At 39.4% G+C, this 20,375-nt stretch overlaps 1 protein-coding gene across 4 annotated transcripts in view; it reads right to left on the minus strand.

The window, feature by feature from the left end:
* Positions 1-20,375, minus strand: part of LOC137301857 (protein unc-13 homolog C-like) — a 514,180-nt gene that overhangs the window by 465,393 nt on the left and 28,412 nt on the right. For all 4 annotated transcript variants that reach the window (XM_067971546.1, XM_067971545.1, XM_067971544.1 and 1 more), the window contains exons 3-5: positions 14,572-14,671; positions 12,260-12,377; positions 8,410-8,533 (exon numbers count right to left, since the gene is read on the minus strand). In XM_067971546.1, coding sequence (XP_067827647.1) covers positions 8,410-8,533; positions 12,260-12,377; positions 14,572-14,671 — 342 coding nt within the window. The remainder of the gene's footprint in view (positions 1-8,409; positions 8,534-12,259; positions 12,378-14,571; positions 14,672-20,375) is intronic.

Consider the following 20,375-nt stretch of genomic DNA (forward strand, 5'->3'; position numbering starts at 1 on the left):
CAAAAACAAGTTCTCAAAGGGTCTGTCAAGCCACCTAGGAGCTCACTTTTGTCACATGTGGTAATACAGAATTCTGTGCAAAGTTGATGCAATGCAAGTACCTCCTTCTCGCACGGCTTCTGTTAAACTGAATCTGGACTGAGGGTGCAGCAGTTACACTGCAAATTGTGTTGCTAAGAAACCAAAACTACTTTGCAAGGCAGCCAAATATGTATTATAACTGCCCGGTCATACATGTACAGTATAAGCAACGCATAAGCGTTCAGTCATGCAAAAATAAATATATTTTGCAAGTGCATATTATTCAAGGACCACTGGGATTTTTTTTGTTCATAGCTGTAACTTCCCAAAAGTTTAATTTGGTTTTACCTAACCAAAAATGCTTTAATGAAAAGTTATGCAAACCAGCATTTATCAGTAACGTAGCCTCAAAGTCAGAAAAGGGAAGGTAAGCAAACAGTTTCGATTCAACTACTTCACACAAGAGGGAGACAATCAGAGAGATTGTGCAGAGTGACCATGGAGGTGACTAGTACCAGCAAATGCAAAAGGGAGCTGGATTTTCTTTTTGGAAGAGAATATGGATTTAGGGATCTGAAAGAGGGAGTACAGTTTGTATTTTTTGCACTTTGAGACTAGCCAGATGAGCTGTTGTTTTTTTTCTGGTCCTCTAAATTCCTATGTTCATATTTGACATAATGAGGAAAGCATTACCTGAGCCCAAAATTAGTACATTAGTCCAGTATTAAACATTTTAATAATATTTCTCTGCAGTGTACACAAATGAGTGGATTTAAAATAATCCATACATAAATTTAAAGAAACATAATCCCAACTAGATCATTACTTTGATTTGATGTAATTTATCTCAGCTGCAGTAGATTCATCTATGTTGGTTTATGCAATTTACAGGTGTTAATTCCACAGTCCCATGCTCCCAGCGGGGAGCTACCCTCACGGGAGCATGGGTCAGAGCTAGATATAACATTACTGCCCTGATTCTCCAAACTGCACTCCGAGAGTTCAGCTCCCTGCTGGGAGCATGGAATCATAGAATTACCCCTATAAACTCATGTCATGAGTTATTTACTCACTCTCAGCTGTGTATACAAACAGTTACGGTGCAGTCATCTTTAATCATCCCAAAATCCTTCACCTTAAATGCAGGGGAGATGAAGTTCATCAGCCTCTTATAAAAGAGAAAGGCATGCAAATAACATCTCCTCCCAAAAACAAAATTCTATGCACTTCAGAGGATACTGTCACAATATTAAAAGTGCATCTCACTTCATGAAAGGTGGCTTGGGTGAAACTTTATTTGCTTGTAAACACAGGACACATTATAAATCATGCTGAAACATACTAATCACTTCTGTGCGCTGTATATTCTACTCCCTTGTGCCCAAATAAGATCTGCCAAACAAATAGAGCCCCTTTCAATTTGTGTTTTCACACAGGAATTCTTCATAGTGTTCCAAAATTATGTGCAGTGTATGATTGATATTTCCAGATCTGCCAGTATTCAATGACCTTTGCAGATCTAATGCCCAAGGGGAAAAATGAAACTTTAATAAGTTGGTAAGCAGTAGATGTTAAAATCAATGAATAAACTCCTTCCCACTATGATTATTTTGTATTATTATGTTAACTGTTAACATCGTTGGTTCAATAAAAGCAACAACACTTCAATTTTATAATTTATCATGACAAACTGCATCTAGTTTGTATTTCAAGGTGATTAAAATTAGCTTTTAGAAGAATACGCCTAATAATAATATTTTCCCTGAATGTAGAATCGTGATGCTGTCTAGACAACTAATGTTATCAAAACAAGAACAGAGGTAGAAATCCATGTTCACTGTGAATAGCAGTGCACCAAAACAAAGTACCCTGGGTAACACTATCTTTTACATTAAAATGTTTCACCTGTGAGCAATGCCCTGTTTGAGAATCATGAAACCGTTGGTGATGGACAATCAAACACTTTTTTAATGTGGGCACTCAGTGTCAATATCAAGCTCTCAGCACGACCACATGCAGAGTAAATTACTCTTTTCCAATGAACTTACTCAAGCTGGAAAGAGCACCCCAACTGTAGTAGTGTAAGTATCAAAAGATTCACAGTGACCATTTATATGTCCTCTGAGTCAGATTAACAACTTGCGTCAAATTTTGTACGGTTCTCTGCTGTGGACCCCTGCCCAAGTTGAAGTGGTTTGATCCACCCAAATTGATTTCGGGTAGAATTGTTATGACTGATGGAGAGAAAATTCTCATTTCCATTAATCTGGGCTGGATTCAAAGTCAGATCCTACCAAAGACTTTGTACTAACCCACTGCACCACCCAGTCCCCAACACTATCCCCCATCTTGTCACATGCTTTAAGTTGCGAAGGTGGGATCGTGCTACTCCTCGTCACACATCATCATCAGTAACTTTAAAAAATCACTAGCACATTAATATTAAAATCTAATGCATCTTCCTCTTCCCATTTTTAAAATATACTCTATTTTTTCCCTGCACAAGCCATTTTGTTGCTAAAAAGATTGATCTTCACTCAGACAGTATTGCACAACGAGGAAGTGAGTCACCATGCCAAATTTAATTACTGCCGCTAGTTAAAAAAAATCTGTAACAAACAGCAACAACAACCATTTGGATGGTTATGGCTGCTTATGAACACCAGCAATTGCCCCTTACAGGTTACTGGCATTCTCACTTATGGTGGAAACAAACTTATAGAGTACTGCTGGCATCCGTGTGGTAGGACTGTGGGAGAACCTTCTCCACATGGACTGCAGCGGTTCAAAAAGGCAGCTCACCACCATCTTCGCAAGGGCAATTAGGGATGGGCAATAAATGCTGGCCTTGCCAGCGATGCCCACGTCCCATGAACGAATAAAAAAAAGGTATGTGGTGGCGGGCTAGTTCAGCAAGTCACAGCCTTAATTCCATATCCCAGTACTCTCTCAATGGCTTGATGTGTAAGTATTCTGAGGTGTATACTATTTAGCCATATAGGCCAGAAGTTTCCAGGTGAGTGACCATTTGGCTTTAGTATTCCCAGGCTATGGAGGACAGAACTAATCTGCTGGGGATCCTATTTCTTGTGGCAATCCAGTGACTCCCTGCTGGAAAGTGTTTGTGTACTTAATGTGTGCAGGCGAGCTTCAGTTCACAGAGATGGCTCACACGATTGATTTGTCTGTTAATACTGCCTAGGCTTGCACATGAAAAGTGGCCTAATGACCAAGATACCAAAGAGCTATTAGCCATATTAGTAACAGGTGATAGCATTAGCTGGCTCAGTGATAGCATTCTCACCTCTGAGTCAGAAGGTTGTGGGTTCAAGTCCCACTCCAAAGACTTGAACATAAAATCTAGGCTGACACTCCAGTGCAATACCGAGGGAAGGGAGCCCTCTTTCAGGCAAGATGTTAAACCACGGCCCTGTCTGCCCTTCCAGGTGGACGTAAAAGATCCCAATGGCACTATTTCAAAAAAGAGCAGGGGGGCTCTCCCCAGTGTCCTGACCAATATTTATCCCTCAACGAACATCACTAAAGAACAGATTATCTGGTCATTGTCACCTTGCTGTGTGCAATTTGGCTGCACATTTCCTACATTACAACAGTGACTACACTTCAAAAGTACTTCATGGGCTGTAAAGCACTTTGGGACATCCTGAGGTAGTGAAAGGCGCTATATAAATGCAAGTCTTTTGTTTTATCTACCTGTGCCCATGTAGGAACATAGGAACTGGAGTAGGGCATTGAACTCTTTGAGCCTGCTCCGTTGTTTAATTAGATTGTGGCTGATCTGTACCTCAACTCCATTTACCGCCTTAGCTTCATATCCTTACCTCAATCTCAGCCTTGAAAGCTCCAATTGTCCTACCATCCATAGCCTTTTGGGGGAGAAAATTTCAGATTTCTACTGCCCTTTGTGTGAAAAAGTGCTTCCTGATTTCCCTCCTAACTGGCCTAGCTTTCATTTTAAGATTATGTCCCCTTTTTCTCAATTCCCCCATCAGAGGAAATAGTTTATCTGTACCTACCCTATGTAATCCTTTTAAAATTTTAAACACCTCGATCAGATCACCCCTCATTCTTCTATACTCAAGGGAATGCACGACAAGTTTATGCAACCTGTCTGAACCCTCTAAGCCCCAGTATCATTCTGGTGAATTTGCAGTGCACCCCCTCCAAGGCCAATATATTCTTCCTGAGGTGCAATGCCCAAAACTTAACGCAGTAGTCTAGATGGGGTCTGATCAAGGCTCTATATAACTGAAGCACAACTTCCTGCCCTTTATAATCCAGCCCCCTTGAGATAAAGGCCAAAATTCCATTATCCTTTTTGATTCCTTTTTGTACCTGTCTACTAGCTCGGAATGATTTGTGTAAATGTACTCTGGTAATAGTCACTACACATGAAAAGAGCAGAGAAAACTGGAGTAAGAGAACATTCTACCTCATTATGACACTATACATTAAAACACCCAACACCATTCTACTGCCATATAAATCCAAAAATTATGCACAGACACCAGAAACTGAATTCGTAAAGCAGAATCTGAAGAATTTGATCAAAGTGCAACTGTCAGAGGGATCAACCTATAACATCAAGTTTTATTCTAATTTCCCTTCTTTGCTGCTGAACTTACAGAATATTGTGTTACTTAATTCGACACATGGTTCTAAACTTGGATTGATCTCTACTAGTGGAGTGCATATCCCTTCACTGTTTTTAAAAAAAACTTGGAGAACTTGTAGTTGCAGAGAAAGAATGAAAGGAGGAATGTAAATGGAGAAGTAGGTTAAGAAATAAAAGTAAAATGGAAGGATTGATGTAGTTGCTAGCAATCCAGTAAAGAGGACTCCAGCTACACTCTCAAATCCTGGCCTTTGTTACTTTGAGATTTTTGACCATTATTCCATAGAAAAGATTTGGAGAAAGAGTTCTTTTAACTTTTTTTAAAGCCAAGTGTATCATCACAAACAAAGAAAAAGGCAGCTAGGCAAAAGGTGGTGAACACACTAATGGAAGTTGTTCCCTAAAAACTGTAAACAATAAACAATGCATAAGCTTTTTTCAGTGATCATTAAGCTACTCACACCTATTGTGTTGAAGGTCATTGAATAGAGGAAGATAAAACAAAGGCATTGACACAGGCAGGAAGTCAAATTCATCTAACGCTGCAAAGGCAATCAGGTTTTTAAAAGAGAAAGCTTCAAAAGCTTTTATGAAGACCAAGAGTTAGAAATGCTGGAGGACATTTAGAGGTCATCCTGTTTAACTCAAGTAAGATGATCCACTGATGTGGGGAAGCATGGCGTATTCTTTATTTTGTATTATTATACAAAGATAAGGGAGCGATTTTAACTACCAGTGCAAATAGGGTGGTAGTGGCCTTCAAATGATGTCTAGTCACTTATCTAATTTACACAGGTGTTCCTTCACTACCGGGTAGGGTCTTGAAAAGGGTAGCTAGAGATGCCACATTGCCTGCCAGTTTCAACCGGGAGACTACTTGTAATATACAAATCGGGGCCCCACGACATACATAAGACCTCAACTGCAAATGGGCAGAATGTGCACCAACACTCCTTCCACTTGAACCAATACTGAGTGGCATAAGGGATCACTGGAGGCGGTTCATAAAACGACCCCAAGAAATTTTTACCTTTTGTTTTCGTGGAGCCAGGAGGAGCAAGAATATCCCACAAAAGCAGACCTCTTGCGCACCTCTCACCACCGTGATCACCTTCTCCTCCCCACCCCCACCACCAACCAGGAACCAGGCTCCAACCGTCAGCCCGTTCTGCATAGAGGCCAACCGATTTCCCACCCTCCCCCAACTGGCAAGCTGACTTGGACTGCCGGCTGCACGCAAGCAAGGTAGAACCCTCATTCCAGTTACAATGGTTAGGCGTGTTCCACCCGCCGACCCCTCATTATGCGCTGAAAGTTAAAATCGAGCCCAAACTGCACTGCTCGAATTACTGATCATTACTGCTGTTCTATACGGTCACCTTACTGAGAAATAAATCAGCTTAACGATTTCTGTCAAGCCTCATCTCACCAAGGGCACGATTTTAAAAGGGAAAAACAGGTGGATTGGGGCAGGGGAGGGGCATTCAAAATCGCAATCATTTTGGACCCGCCCCCAAACCGCCCACTCCTGGTTTTCACCAGGGGTGGGACGAGGGGTGGCGACCAACCCACTCCCAGGTGATTAAAACATTTCAAGGAGGCCGCCGGCCTCCATTTTTCCAGAGTTTCCAATTTCAACCCCTGGGGGCTGGGATTCCCAGGCCTTCTCTTTTACGGCATGTGAAAGGAGGCGAGAAGGCCCAGAACAAACGGGTAAGTGCCTTTCAGGCACAGGCTGTGGGCCTAGAGGAGCGGGAGTGCTTCCTCCAGGCCTAACAAGCCTACCTGCAGTGATCCCCAATGATCCCAAACCCCTCCCCCCAACGATCGCGGACCCCCGCGATGACCCTCGGTTCCCCCCCTCCAACAATCGCAGACTACCGCGATGGCCCCCAATCCTGACTCCCGATCCCTCCCCCCATGACTGACTCCACCGCCCCATGATCCCCCATGCCAAGCCATGCCCCTATGCCCCCATGCCCACCCATACAGACAAAGACTTACCTGAGCACAACCTCTCCCTGGCTGTTCTCCCATCCGACTGAGGCCAGCCTGTCAATCAGGCTGGCCAATCAGACAGCAAACCGACAAAAAAAATAAAAGATGTCCTTACATCAAAATCGTAAGGACGTCCGGGAAACCCGTACGTCCTTTGTTTAAATTGGCAAGCTGACTTGGACTTCCGGCTTATCTAAGAGAGATTGAAGAAACACATATGCAAAAGACAGGAATATCCGATTCAAATCACAAGGGGGTACTATTGTTATAACCTGGGTTATGCTATTGTGTAAGTAGATATAGGGCAGTGTGAGTCAACTCCCATAAAAGTAAGGGGCTCCGATGCATCCCGGAACGGCTGACATCACTGAAACAAAGAAGCTATCTACAGCAGAACTGAGTTGATGAAAGCCTCATTGAACAAAAATTTTTTTTTAAAACTTTGATGGAGTATGGAAACAAAGAAGGTTGTTGTACAGAGCCCCAGAGCAGTTGCTCTTACTGAAAAGGAAAAATATTTAGCATTTCATATCATTTTTAATAATAGTTGTAAAGCATGCCCATTTTTTGAAAGAAATTCAGTGTTTGACGAAAGAATGTTTAAGTTTAGCTAAAATCAGTTGATTGTGAAGTGTTTATGGGCTAGGTAAAGATATTTTCCATTTTGGAGCTCGCAGCACGGCCTGGAGTACATATCAGGAAACTGTGCACCCCCAAGTCTATGATTTTCTAATCACTCAAATTAATGCATGGAAAATCACAGGCTGGGATTGCAACAATTTCCCGTTATGTGCTCCAGCCATGCACTGGGAGCAGCAAAGTGGAAAGTCTCCACTAGTTATTTACTCACTCTGAAAGACATCTTGACCCTTAAATTCCACTCAGATACGAGCATACAAATGCTTAATGGGTTTGTCGGAAATTGCTCTGTTACTGTAGCAGAAGAGCTAACACATTTATTTAAAATGAGTTGGCTCCCCTGCTGAAATAACAAAGAGGGAATTCAGACAAACATCCTAAATGCTCATATACTGGGATGCTACATGTAATTTCAATGCCCTTGTGTTTCCTGCCCCATGTGGTTTCAGTATTCTAGTGATTCTTTTTTGTCTGTCCAAATCATCATGCACTGCAAAAATCATTCCACAACAAAAGAGCTGAGACAGGTGAAGAAATAAAGAGATGGATAATATATATATATGACCAGGGTTGCAAACTCATACAAGGATTTAAGTAGTTTAAGCACATCTGGTTTAAAGAACCTAGGTTCCAAAATGATTCCATGGGATGCTAGTATTCAGGCATTTACCAAGTTTGTTCAAAATTACTCTTCCCACCATTTTACCAGAGGTGTTAATCTGCATAAAACAAATGGGTTAATACTTCATCTTAAATAGCAGAGAGAGTAATTTTAGCCAAATAAGTTAAGCATTCAGATGCTGGTTCTCCATCGTATAATTTCAGGATTCAAGTATTCGGGTAATCATGAGAAGTACCATTACTAAAAAAAGAGCATCACACCCATTCTCAGAATTGAGCAAACAATCCCAAAGTTGAAGACTTGAGGGCTAATTTTTAATTTGAATCCTAATCCCAAGAAAATAAACTGTTTTCAATTATATGCCAAGCCTCTATACAGTGCAGATATATCAGAGCTAGTACAAACTGTATTTTTCCAAGAAATAGCCCAAGTTAGTTTACATTTAGCATTAATCATTGTTTTTTATATAGAAAACAAAATTCTCTCTACTTACCAGCAGGTAGTTCAAAGTAGGTATCCAACAGGATTTCATGGAACGTTGGATTTTTTGCACCACAAATTTCATCTCCCTTTGTAAGAACTTCTGAATTCAAAATCCACCAGCTCCCAAGTCCTTCCTAATAAAATATGTACAACAACTTTACAAATCAGGTGATTATTTGTGAACTTTTTAAAAAACATTTTATATAGGGAAAAGCACCACAAGGAGCCAAACATATGATATGATGCTGTAGGTACTCAAATATTATTTTAAACAAAAAAAGTTACATCTACGTTATCTCAGTTATACAAATTCACAGAAACATTTTTTTTGTAATCCTAAAGATGTTACAAACGTACATCTTTACATACAGAATATGAAAAGTTACAATGAAGAGATGTAGGTTATTAAGTTTAAGTGGTTGATTTCAGAAACTTGAATAGATCAAATGGAATATTTTCTTGATTTAATTAGCGGTACGTTCCTTTGATGGGACGAATCTTGTTTGTTCTGTTGTACAGTTTTGTATGGTCAATGCAGACATGCAAAATGGTAATTTCTTCTCAGAAACACATTACTATATTTGTGGCAACTGTGTTCTCTATTGTTAATTATAAATATGCATGAAATATTTTTGAATATGTCTGGCAACCTCGAATTCAAGGAGTTAACAGAAGTGTTGGTTTTGACGCCCAAAAGGCAAGACAATACTTCTGAAATTTGTAGCTTGTGCATAACGAAAGAACTAGGATCACTCCCCGTTTAAGGGACACGTAATCACAAATTCTTAGCAGAGGTTTCTGAAAAGATGAAACAGACTGAATATTGATGTTCAGAAGCAGAACTTTGCTCAACCTTATCAGAGACTCAGTCAATCCAAAGCCATTCTTACAAAGGCTTGTCTCCATATAACTCCAAAGGCTGCCACCTGCCACTATTATGACATTACCTGGCTATATTGGAAAATTACAACAATTTAAGCTAGCATACTCGACTAACTTTATTTGTACCTTTATTATTTCAGATAAAGAACTAAAATCAATACCAGTATTTTACTTTGGAAGTTCAAAACAATTGATTTCTAGTATGTCCATTAATTACGTTGTTTGTTATCGGATATTATAGATACAGTGATGCATCAGCAGGAGCAGGTGAATAGCGACCAGTTTCTGGCAAAATTCAATTGTAACAACCTCAAACTTTTTTTAAAAGAAAATGTGAAAAACAGCATCCCTGCCATCATAAACGTTTCCTCAAACGGAATGTAAATTTTCCTGGTCAATGGGTAGGAGGAGGGGATAAAGAACTACTGGTGATGTTTAATTGTTAGAGTAAGTTCATGATCTGAACATGTCTATTCTAATTAGTTGAGATAACAGACATTGTCATATATTTCAAGTGGAAAGATTTCACACTGATGTATGAATTTTAGTAATTGCATTGTGGTTACACTTTATTTCCATTTTAGAAATGAGTAAAACTCACTCTAAATTAACAGACAACGAAACCGTTCATTCTCAGCAATGACAACTTTTACTGAAGCAAACCCTGAGAATAAATATACATGTTGCTGCCTTTATAGTGCACTTTTGACATCAGTGCAGCCTTCTCCTGGACTCCAACCCAATGCCAAAAGTGTAATATAGAGCAGGTGCCTATTCATTTTTGCGGTTTCCAAGAGACCATGTGGAGGGATAAGGAATATGTCAACTGCAGCATCAAGATCAGCCAGTGCAATAACAACCAGCAAGTAAGTTTTTAAAGTCAAAAACCAACTCTGGTTGCCCAGCGTATCTCCACTGACAATTGATTTAAAAAAAAACAGACCAGCACCTGGAGATTGGGAAGCAATGATCCATACATGTGTTTTGAGTTCACATGCATAGACTTCTTCCTTCCCATGTAGAAATACACAGAATAATCAGGAACAGCAAGTGTGGAAGGCAAGTCATTTTTGACAAATTTAATGGTAGTTTTTTTTTAAATTGAAGAAGTGATTGATTGGATAGACAAAGGGAATGCAGTAGATGCAGTTTGTATGAAGAGGCTTGTTACAAAAACTTGGGTGTATAGTATAGGAGGAAATGTAACAGTATGGATAGAAGGTTGGATGGCTGGAAACAAAGGTTTATGATTAATGGGTGTTGCTCAGGTTGCAGACAAGTTGGACGTGGTCTTCCCCAAGAGTCGGTGTCAAGTCCACTTTTGTTCTCAATTTACATAGATGATTTGAATTTGGGCTTAGAAAGCACAATATTAAAATTTGCTGACAACAAAAAAATTAGGTATGGGCCCATTGTAAAATACACCAGGGGAACGTATACATTAGCAGAATAGGTAGATAGCTGGGAGATGGAATTAATGCAGGGAAATTAAACATGAGTTGTTGCGTTTTGAAAGGAAAAACAAGGAATTTGAGCATACTTTCAATGGTATGGATGAACAGAGACACCTAGGGGGTTCAAATATATAATTCCCTGAAAGTCTCAATAGCATTTTGAGTTTTATAAATTTACACAAGGCAATGGTTAGTCCACAGTTAGTGTACGGTGTGAAGATTTGGGCATTATGGTTCCCCAACCTCACTGCAATGTGAGCAGAAAGCAACATTTTCATTGCTCCTGGCATCACAGTAAAAACAGAACCAATACTGCAGCCTTTTATGCAAAATAAAAGTGGCATAAGGTAGTACATTAATCACTTGCAAATACTCAACATTCACATATGTGCACTAAAACAGCAATGAAAGTTTAGATTTTGTCCCCCCAAGTAATATATAACAGATTCATTTATTTGCATCTAGAACTACATTTTAATCCAATTTTACTTGAGCAACAGTTAAAACTGCTGAGGTTTGAGTTCTAGATTCAAGGGTTGGTAAAAAAAAAATAACATTTCAAGACAATTATTAAGCCAAAATTGTAAGATGTTAAGCTACATTTATAGTGAGCCGATCAGATGGTATTTTGCTAAAAGTACATTTCATTGAATAGTACAATTTCTCAGTGAAACTAGGTACATTTCAAAAATGATGAAGTATATATTATATTCAATATAATACTTGCTGGTTTAATTTTATTTATTATAGAAAATAGAAAAGTTGTTTCAGTTTTCATTATACTCTACATGAAGGTAGATGTAGAAATCAGAGGAGATCAAGCTGGATAATGGATGGAATATAGCAAAATTAGTAGGAATGTTCAGGTAAATTAGAGAAAATATTTAAAATAGGGGCAAGATTCTTGCTTTTGCGAAGTTGCGTGGGAAAAAAATGGGCAGCAAGTGGTGAAATGTGGGTTGATAGCCCTGAAGGACAATTGGCTGTTCTGACCATTCCTACCCCTCCAAAATGGATTAACAAGCGTAAGTGGTGAATGTGAATACTACACAGGAGATTTTTTTTCTTCATTGGAAAGCATGGATGTAGTGCCATTGACACAATGGAACAGGGAACATAGTTTTGGAGTACAGAGGGCACAAGACCCTCCCACTAGGTACTACCCCCAGCAGAGTTAGCTGGTTCCAAGATACGTTAAAAGTTTGCTGTATTTGTAGTGTGTGTGCATTTGTCTCTTGTGTGTCATAAACTTGCAATATTCAAACTTAGATTACACATAAAGATATAACTCTTAACTGTTCAGATGATACAAAACTTGTGCTACTTATGCTTTAATTGTAAATTTTAGGATAGATAAAAAAGAATCTTTTTTGCAAAAGAGATGCACTACTGACATAGTTTTGCTAAACGCTTCTGCCTATCAAAACACCAAAAATCTCTATCCTCAAAATTCCACAATTGGATAAAGAAAACACCAAAAATCTCTATCCTCAAAATTCCACAATTGGATAAAGAAAAACTTACTTCAGTTGCATGTTCAATTGTTTTGAGTGGAATCCAAGTCGTGCCCAGAAGTGTGTCCCATATCAAGCCTTTGTCCCATACTTCAACAACAAGACCCTTTTCTAAATCGTTTATTTCACTGGAAGAGAAATAGATTTTTTTAAACTGAGTGTATATAATGCAGGTCACATTTGCAATTATTGTGCACTAATAAACCAGTTTCCTTTTGAAACATTCTGCCTTTGTACTTTCTTTTCTCTTTACCACAAACAGCAAATACTTGAGTGCTAATAATTGTGGAAAAACCAGTCTCTTGTTACAAACAACACAGTCAAACAAAATGAATGCCATTTCCCCTATTAGATTATTAAAGGAAAATAATGAAGGAGGATTTTCTCATATCTATTGCCAAGAAAAATCACTTTCTAGGAAAATTCAAATGAACAATAGGTTATATTCAGATACTTTACATCATCCAGCAACATCCTTCAAAATCTTATTGCACTCAGCTATTTTTCAAAATTTTAAACAGAAAATGATTGAGGGAAGCATTTTCTGCATTCAGGCACAGCACCAGGGCAGCAGGTGTATTTGTGCGGCTACAGTGACATGCCAAATTAAGTAGTCATTTGGTATTGTCTACCATTGGGTGTCCTTGTATAAAGCCAGTTTGTTCTGGGCGCACTAGTCCAGGGACAATTAAAATCCAGTCTGGAGGCAAGAGTTTTAGCCAGTACTTTAAAATGGCAGATGAGGAAGGATAATGACAGATAGGATAGATGCACAATGGGGTCCTTGTGAGAGTTAGGCCAATTGTAGTGAATTGAGGGACCCTGGTAGAGCGCCAATCTGCATTCTACAGTGGAAAAGCCTCCTTAGCAGAGGTGTCAGTCCGACAACAATTCAGACTGCTTATGGGAACAATCGGCACACTATACCCAAGAGAATGTCTACAGCAGATGTGAAATTTGTAATAAAGACCCTCGATAACATGTAGGTTATCTATTACAAATTGTACGATAACAAGTTCGATAACAAGACAAAATGCTAGTTTCGGTGTTTTACAGATGTCAATGCGATGGGATGCTGTAAAGTGCTCCTAGCCATTCAATTAAAAATCTGGACTTGTTCATATGAATTTTATCACTGAGTAAACTAAATATGGTTTTGAGAAGGTTGAAAAATGTAACCAGTATGCATGAAAGTGGCATGGACTATCTGAAAACTATGACGTGTTATGCTATTGTATTTTTATTTGGTTATGTATGTAAAATACACAGTAATATATTTAACATATCACCATTTAATGTTTGTCCATTTTCCTTCTTTAAAGAAATTATGTGGATAAAAGCTGAGCATATGTGCAGATTCTGCAGTTCTTCCTGGATTTTGAATGATGTTCAGACAAGGCAGCTCTGTGAGCATGTGGCTCACAAATTCACATCAAACTCCCTATCTAAAGGATATAGCTGGAGACAGTATTCTGTTACCAAGGGACACAAGTTGGTTAGCATTCACTGTACCAGTGCTCAGCACTCCAAGAGACTGTTTTGATTCTGAAAGACCATACCAACTGCTGCAGAGCGTGAACACTGTATCGTCTTTGACCACATCCTAGGATGCGAGGGAAAAAATTGTTCTAGTCTCCAAAAGGTTTCCAAGGTAACTGTGCTTAATTTTGCATTGTTATTTACAATACATCTCAATAGCAAGTCACTGTAAGCTCATTGGGAGCATCACAGAAAGAGAATGCCCAGCATTCTGGGAGCAGCCTACTTTCCAAATGCACAGGTATGTCCATGTTTTAGCATTGGACTCTGCATTGCTTCCGTGCCAATGCATGTGGCCCATGAAATGTGGTACCAAAAAAAACAGCAAACACAGCCAACACAAGGTACCTTCATGCAAGGTGACTGATAGCTGGGATATCACCTTCAGCTATACCATGGCAATGGCCCTTTATTGGGTGGGGTGTACATGAAACCTCAGGTTGTAATCATCTTCGATATCTGCACTGTATGCCTCCTTAGATCCTGCTCTCCTTTCTACTAAGCCAGCAGATAGCGAAGAATGACCAGTTGGATATCCACAGGTCCTAGTTAAGCACAGTTCAATTACAGTTCCCGCAGTTATCACCCACTGATGGCACCTAGGTTGAACATTTAACGTGTGAATAGTTGCAGTAGTGAAACCCAAGGACGCCATGAGTCTCAGCCATGTTCACGCTTTCCCACTACTGGCCTGAGACCGTAGTGTAGTATGACTGCAGCCTTCACCTGTGTACTATATACTGATACAATAAAACACATTAGAAACAAACATTTTGAACTTACAACATGTAATCTTGTTCCCAGCAGGGTTCATTTCCGCGCCTTGTTACTGTAGCACTTTTCAAATTTTGAACCTTTAGAACTACATATGTATTAAATTTGTCTGGAAAATAAAAAATAATATTATTAGTTGCATCGCATTGCAACAGTATTCTCAAATATGCTATTGCATGACGTTTTAAAAAGCTAGTATCAAATTTCCTGTGGTATTCACAGAAGATGAAAGATGAGGGAGGTCATTAAACTAATTGTGTTCCTTTTGGTACATCAGGTTACAATTGCAAAGGGCTGGATTGTGGGAGGGCGATGGTGAACATCTCCACTGAACAGACTTTGAAAAAAAAACTTTGTAAGAGATCTCGTGTGGATTTTCAGCCCCACCATCACCAACCTATTGAGTCACATCTGTGTGAATTATGTCAAAACAGACAACTTGCCCAGAACTAGATGGGAGAAACTGGGCTGATGCACCAACACAGGCTGAAAACCCTCCAAAGCATGGATGTAACCTGTAGTCAATGTGACTCTCTGTTCAATTGTTCGAGACTGACACCATATTGGTTAATTGCCATATGAATTCATTTAGCACAAGCAAGAATCAACATATTACAGTATTTAAGCAGTAGTTTACAAAGCACAATTGAGAATTCTATTATCCCATTGCCCTCTGGGTAGAAGCCGTGGCCTCTTTCCCTGTGCCTTCATTCACATACTCTCGTTCACCCGCCTGGTACTTTCTTTTCTGTCCACTACACGAACAAGTTTCAGATCCCGCCAGTTCTACCCCAAAAAACAGAACTGCAGCAAAATACATCCAATCAGGTATTTTCCCAAATACTCTCCTTAATTTACCCAATCATATAGGCAACATATGAGACAGTGCCTTGTGCCCACCCCCCCTTATCTCTCCCAATTCTCAATAACAAGATTCTTAGCACAATGTTTCCTTGATCCTGCAGTTGATGATTCACCCTAAAGGCCTTGAAGGTAACGGGAGTACTAGCTAGCTTCAATATTCTAGTATGTCTGAAGGAGTGGGGGTACCGTTATGACCATCCTTTAGTTTGCAATAACAAGATTCTTACGGCTGTTAGTGCCTGCAGCAAGTTAATTTAAAAGCAGTCTACATTATGGTACAGTAGTTTCAACTAAAGGCTTGACTATTTAACCCTTTCAAGCCTGGTTCCACTAAATACCTTCTAAACCTATAATTCCTTACACACCTTTGTTGCTAATGGAAAGGCTGTTGCTAATGCACACATTGCAGATTTTATTTTGAAGTCAACCTTGACTCTTGGCAATGGTCATGAAATAGTATTTATAATCATTTAAATTTCTGCAGCAATTGGTATTTTGTAGGCCAGCACATGACTGAACAAGGTGGTGGTCTCTTCTGTCATCTTAGCTTGTCCTGCATTTGCATTGCGTCAAAAGAAAAAAAAGACTGCTATTTGTATTGCTCGTGCTTAAGACCATCACAGCCGGCCTTAACAACCATTTCAAATCATATCAAATTGGGCTAGACATTGCATATGATGGTGGTCATACGGCCTTCCTCATAAAGTATTCAAAGATAACTGCACTCAATGAGTTTCAGCAGGGGCAAAAGCAGATCTGAAATATTAGGTGCATTATAAACCCCATTTAATATTGCACACAACAAAGCAACAAAGGCATATATGAAGAACAATTGCGCACTCAGGAAAGGCAAGTCCACTCATTTTCAATCACATTTACTTTCCTTTATTACACTCGCAAGAATTTTAGAACTTATCCCGTACTAAAGATGCTACTTGCGAGTGTTGCCAGATGGCATTCATAATATAGTGGCTAAAATAATAGTGGGGCTGAGGAGTGCGTACTTAGTATGTAAATTTAGAAACTGCTTACACTTTGAAATGTTCATGTTCTTCTATCACTACTCTACCCAGATCAGTGGTTGAAAGGAAATGTGACAATACACAAGACTTGATTTAAACCACAAACAAATGTTAATGTACTGCATAGTTTAATTCTATGAACAATATATTTTCAAGCAAAAAAGTGCTCCATAATGTCCTTTATCCAGCAGCAGTTCATCCTATACATTAGTGTCTGAATCATATTATTCTGCTTGATCTGTCTTTATTTATAAATTTCTTCAATGTTACCATTTATTACTTTTCCATTATTACTTGTCAAATGAGCCTGATAAGTGTTCATCCACTTAAATCACCAACAGTCATCTCTAGGTTTGAGTTATAGCAACGTGGAAGAATTGTGTATAAAATGAAATGTAAAAATTGTTACGATCAAAATCAAACAAAGGATGCACCACCATATTTCATAGAGAAATTATGCCTGGATGAGTGCAGCTCCAACAACACTCAAGAAGCTTGACACCATCCAGGACAAAGCAGCCCGCTTGATTGGCACCCCTCCAACATCCACTACCCTAAACATTCACTCCCTTCACCGCCGGCGCACAGTGGCTGCAGTGTGTACCATCCACAGGATGCACTGCTGCAACTCGCCAAGGTTTCTTCGACAGCACCTCCCAAACCCGCGACCTCTACCACCTAGAAGGACAAGAGCAGCAGGTACATGGGAACAACATCACCTGCATGTTCCCCTCCAAGTCACACACCATCCCAACTTGGAAATATATCGCCGTTCCTTCATCGTCGCTGGGTCAAAATCCTGGAACTCCCTTCCTAACAGCACTGTGGGAGAACCTTCACCACACGGACTGCAGAAGTTCAAGAAGGCGGCTCACCACCACCTTCTGAAGGGCAATTAGGGATGGGCAATAAATGCCGGCCTCACCAGCGACGCCCACATCCCATGAACGAATAAAAAAAAAGAAATTATGTTTTTAATACACTTGAATCAATGTATTACAGTTTGTGATACATTTGTTATCAGTGTATTATTTGACCCTATTGGTTGTTGCTTGGAGCAGAGAGGAGAAGGACCTGGCAATGATAGAGGGCTTCATTTAGGGTGAGGCAGGAAGCCCACTTTATTAAGTATTCAGGTCACACATACGAGTTTACTGATCCAGGTGGTGTCAGGCTGTGGGGCAGCTGATGAGTATATATTTTAGTTGTAGTTGATGAGTGTATATTTTAGCAGTAGCTGATGAGTGTATATTTTAGCAGCAGCCCTATCAGTTGAGGAGAAGCACTGTACTGTCAAAGATTGACCTGGTTATGTTGATGATATATAGTAGTCAATTTTCAGAATATGTGCTATTCAAAGGTATGAAGTTGGTTTTTCACCAATGAACACCATCTTGTAAGAAAAACTTGCTCCCCTCCCACCTCCAAAATAGACAATAGGAGCAGGGTGCTTAAAGAATAAAAGCAGCAAGTTAAAGCTATTTAACTTCAGAAATTGAGGGAGAAAATAGAATAGAGCAATATCAGAGAAAAGAGGAACACTCCACTTAAAATTTAAATAGTGAGTGTAAACAGACAAAACAGTCAGTGTTTTTATGCTGTGTTGTTTTTTAGATGACAATAATAAAGAACTTGCACCTTTCACAACCTCAGGATGCCCCAAAACGATTTACTGCTAATGAAGTACTTTTGAAGTTGTTGTACTTTTGAAGCACTGTTGTAATATGGGAAACGCGATGGCCAATTTGTGCACAGCATGCTCCCACAATCAGCAATACACTATTGACCAGGTAATTTGTCTTAGCGATGTTGGCTGAGGGATAAATATTGGCCAGAACACTGGGGAGAACGCTCCTGCTCGTCTTAATAATAGCATCAGTAATAAAGCAAGCTTGAAATTGATGAAGGAATTGTATCAATTAAATATCGAATCAAACCAACATGAAAAATTTTAAACGCAAGATTAATCGCAATTAATTTCTTTAATCGCTTGACAGCTGTGAAAAAAATACTGCTCAATTTAATTTGACTCCTACATTTTAACTTTTTGAAACCAAATGGTCATATTTCGGGGAACAATAGTTTTCTATTCTGTCTTTCAGATCATGTTTTCAAATAAATTGTTTTAATTAGTCTGAATTCCATGCGTACAAAGATGATTTAGTTATGGATGTGGCCAATTCAAGTCTAACATGAGCAGCATCTGTGCCTTAACAATTAGTGGATTGACCATGAGAAAAACTTTTCTGCTCCATTCAACACAAGGTGGACAATTATGACTAATGGGATTTACCATAGCCTGGTCAATTCAGCCTTTAATTGTCACTGAATTGACAACCAAGCCTCTGCTACTTAAAAGAAACACACCACTTAAAAGAAAATGATCAAGAACACAGACATCCAAAATTAGCATAGCAAAGAAAGAATGTTAACCACAAGTTTGATTTCTGGAGGTTCCAACAATAGATCCTCTTTGAAGTGTGCACTTTTTGGCCACAGGGTGTCACCAAATCATGTTCTCCTGAGATTTAAATTTAGAATTAAAATGTGAATTCTATTGAAGATGCATTTTGAAAACTAAAAGGCACATCTTCCTCTTTTCAAGAAAGAAGATTAATAAATCCTATTTTTGTAGATTTTAATAGTTGCTGAGCTTAATTTTCATATGATTTTTGAAACAGAAATTCATTAGTGGGAACATGCAACCAGCGAATCACCTGAATGATGGAGTGCCTGTAATATTGATCCTTTCACACTTTCCAAATAGATAATTTACCACGTTAAAAGGAATAAGTGAGAAAAAGATCAGCTGTTGGTTGCATACTATTTGCGTTAATGGCTCCACAAAAGCAGAGAAATCCCATCAGCCTCAGCCTTCCTGAAAGATATCTATCTTGATCACAAATAACTGCCTTCCCTACTGAAAACCAGCAATTACACAATTGATTAAACACAAAATCTACATTGAAATGTAGATCAACTAAAGTATACCCGAGATGGAGAGTCATTTGCACAAGTATCAGTATGGATGTGTTACGCTTTTGTTTTCTGTCTGTACAATCACTGACTGTTATTTATCAACAAATTGAAATGGATTTTGCAAAAGACGGTGAGGGAGTTAAAAAAAAGGTACAGATAAGCTAAATGATTTATTATTTACACAGTTCATAGACATTACTTTTGTTCTCACTTAACCCCTCGATAATTTTTTTTAAATTAAAAATGATAGATTAAAAACCAACCCCTGAAATTCTGGGGGAGAGGGCTGCTGCACCATCAGAAGTGCGGGGGGGGGGGGGGGGGGGGAGGACTTCAATCCACAGCCTACCCTAATAGTGACCCTGTCCCTAATCCCAGGGATGGGGGCATTAGCAAAATGGGCGCAGATAACCACACCATTTATGGTGCTTCCATACCATCCACCCTGCGGGTCCCCATATCTTGCCACTCCATGGTGTGTGGAGGAGAGGTGGTAGTGAATTATTCACCAAAAGATATTCTCTCTTGTCGCTGCCGCTTTCCGAACAGCAATCAATCGCAGGAACTGTCGTTCCCACTTTCACCAGTACATAATGGTGGCAAGATAAATACTTGTGCACTCAGTTTCAGAGGCTGAGGAGGTGTAAGAGTCAGGATTTCTGGTGGGTGACATCATGCCACTAGTCCTGCCTCCTCTCCCGACATCAACACAGGAGGGCGGGGCTAACGCAAGAAGTGCCCACCATCAGAATTTCAATAGGCACAAAAAAGGGGCAGAGGCCTGGCAGAATCAGGTCCCATCACAAATCTTGTCCCCTTCCCATCCAACTTAAGCCACACAAATGTCCTCCCAACTGATTTTAATGATCCCTTTCAAAAGTACTCCAGGACCTGCAATACAGTTTCTACCCAGTCTAAACATGATAGCAATTCACCCATCAGTATAAT

This window comes from Heptranchias perlo, chromosome 34, assembly GCF_035084215.1.
Source record: "Heptranchias perlo isolate sHepPer1 chromosome 34, sHepPer1.hap1, whole genome shotgun sequence".
NCBI lineage: Eukaryota > Metazoa > Chordata > Chondrichthyes > Hexanchiformes > Hexanchidae > Heptranchias > Heptranchias perlo.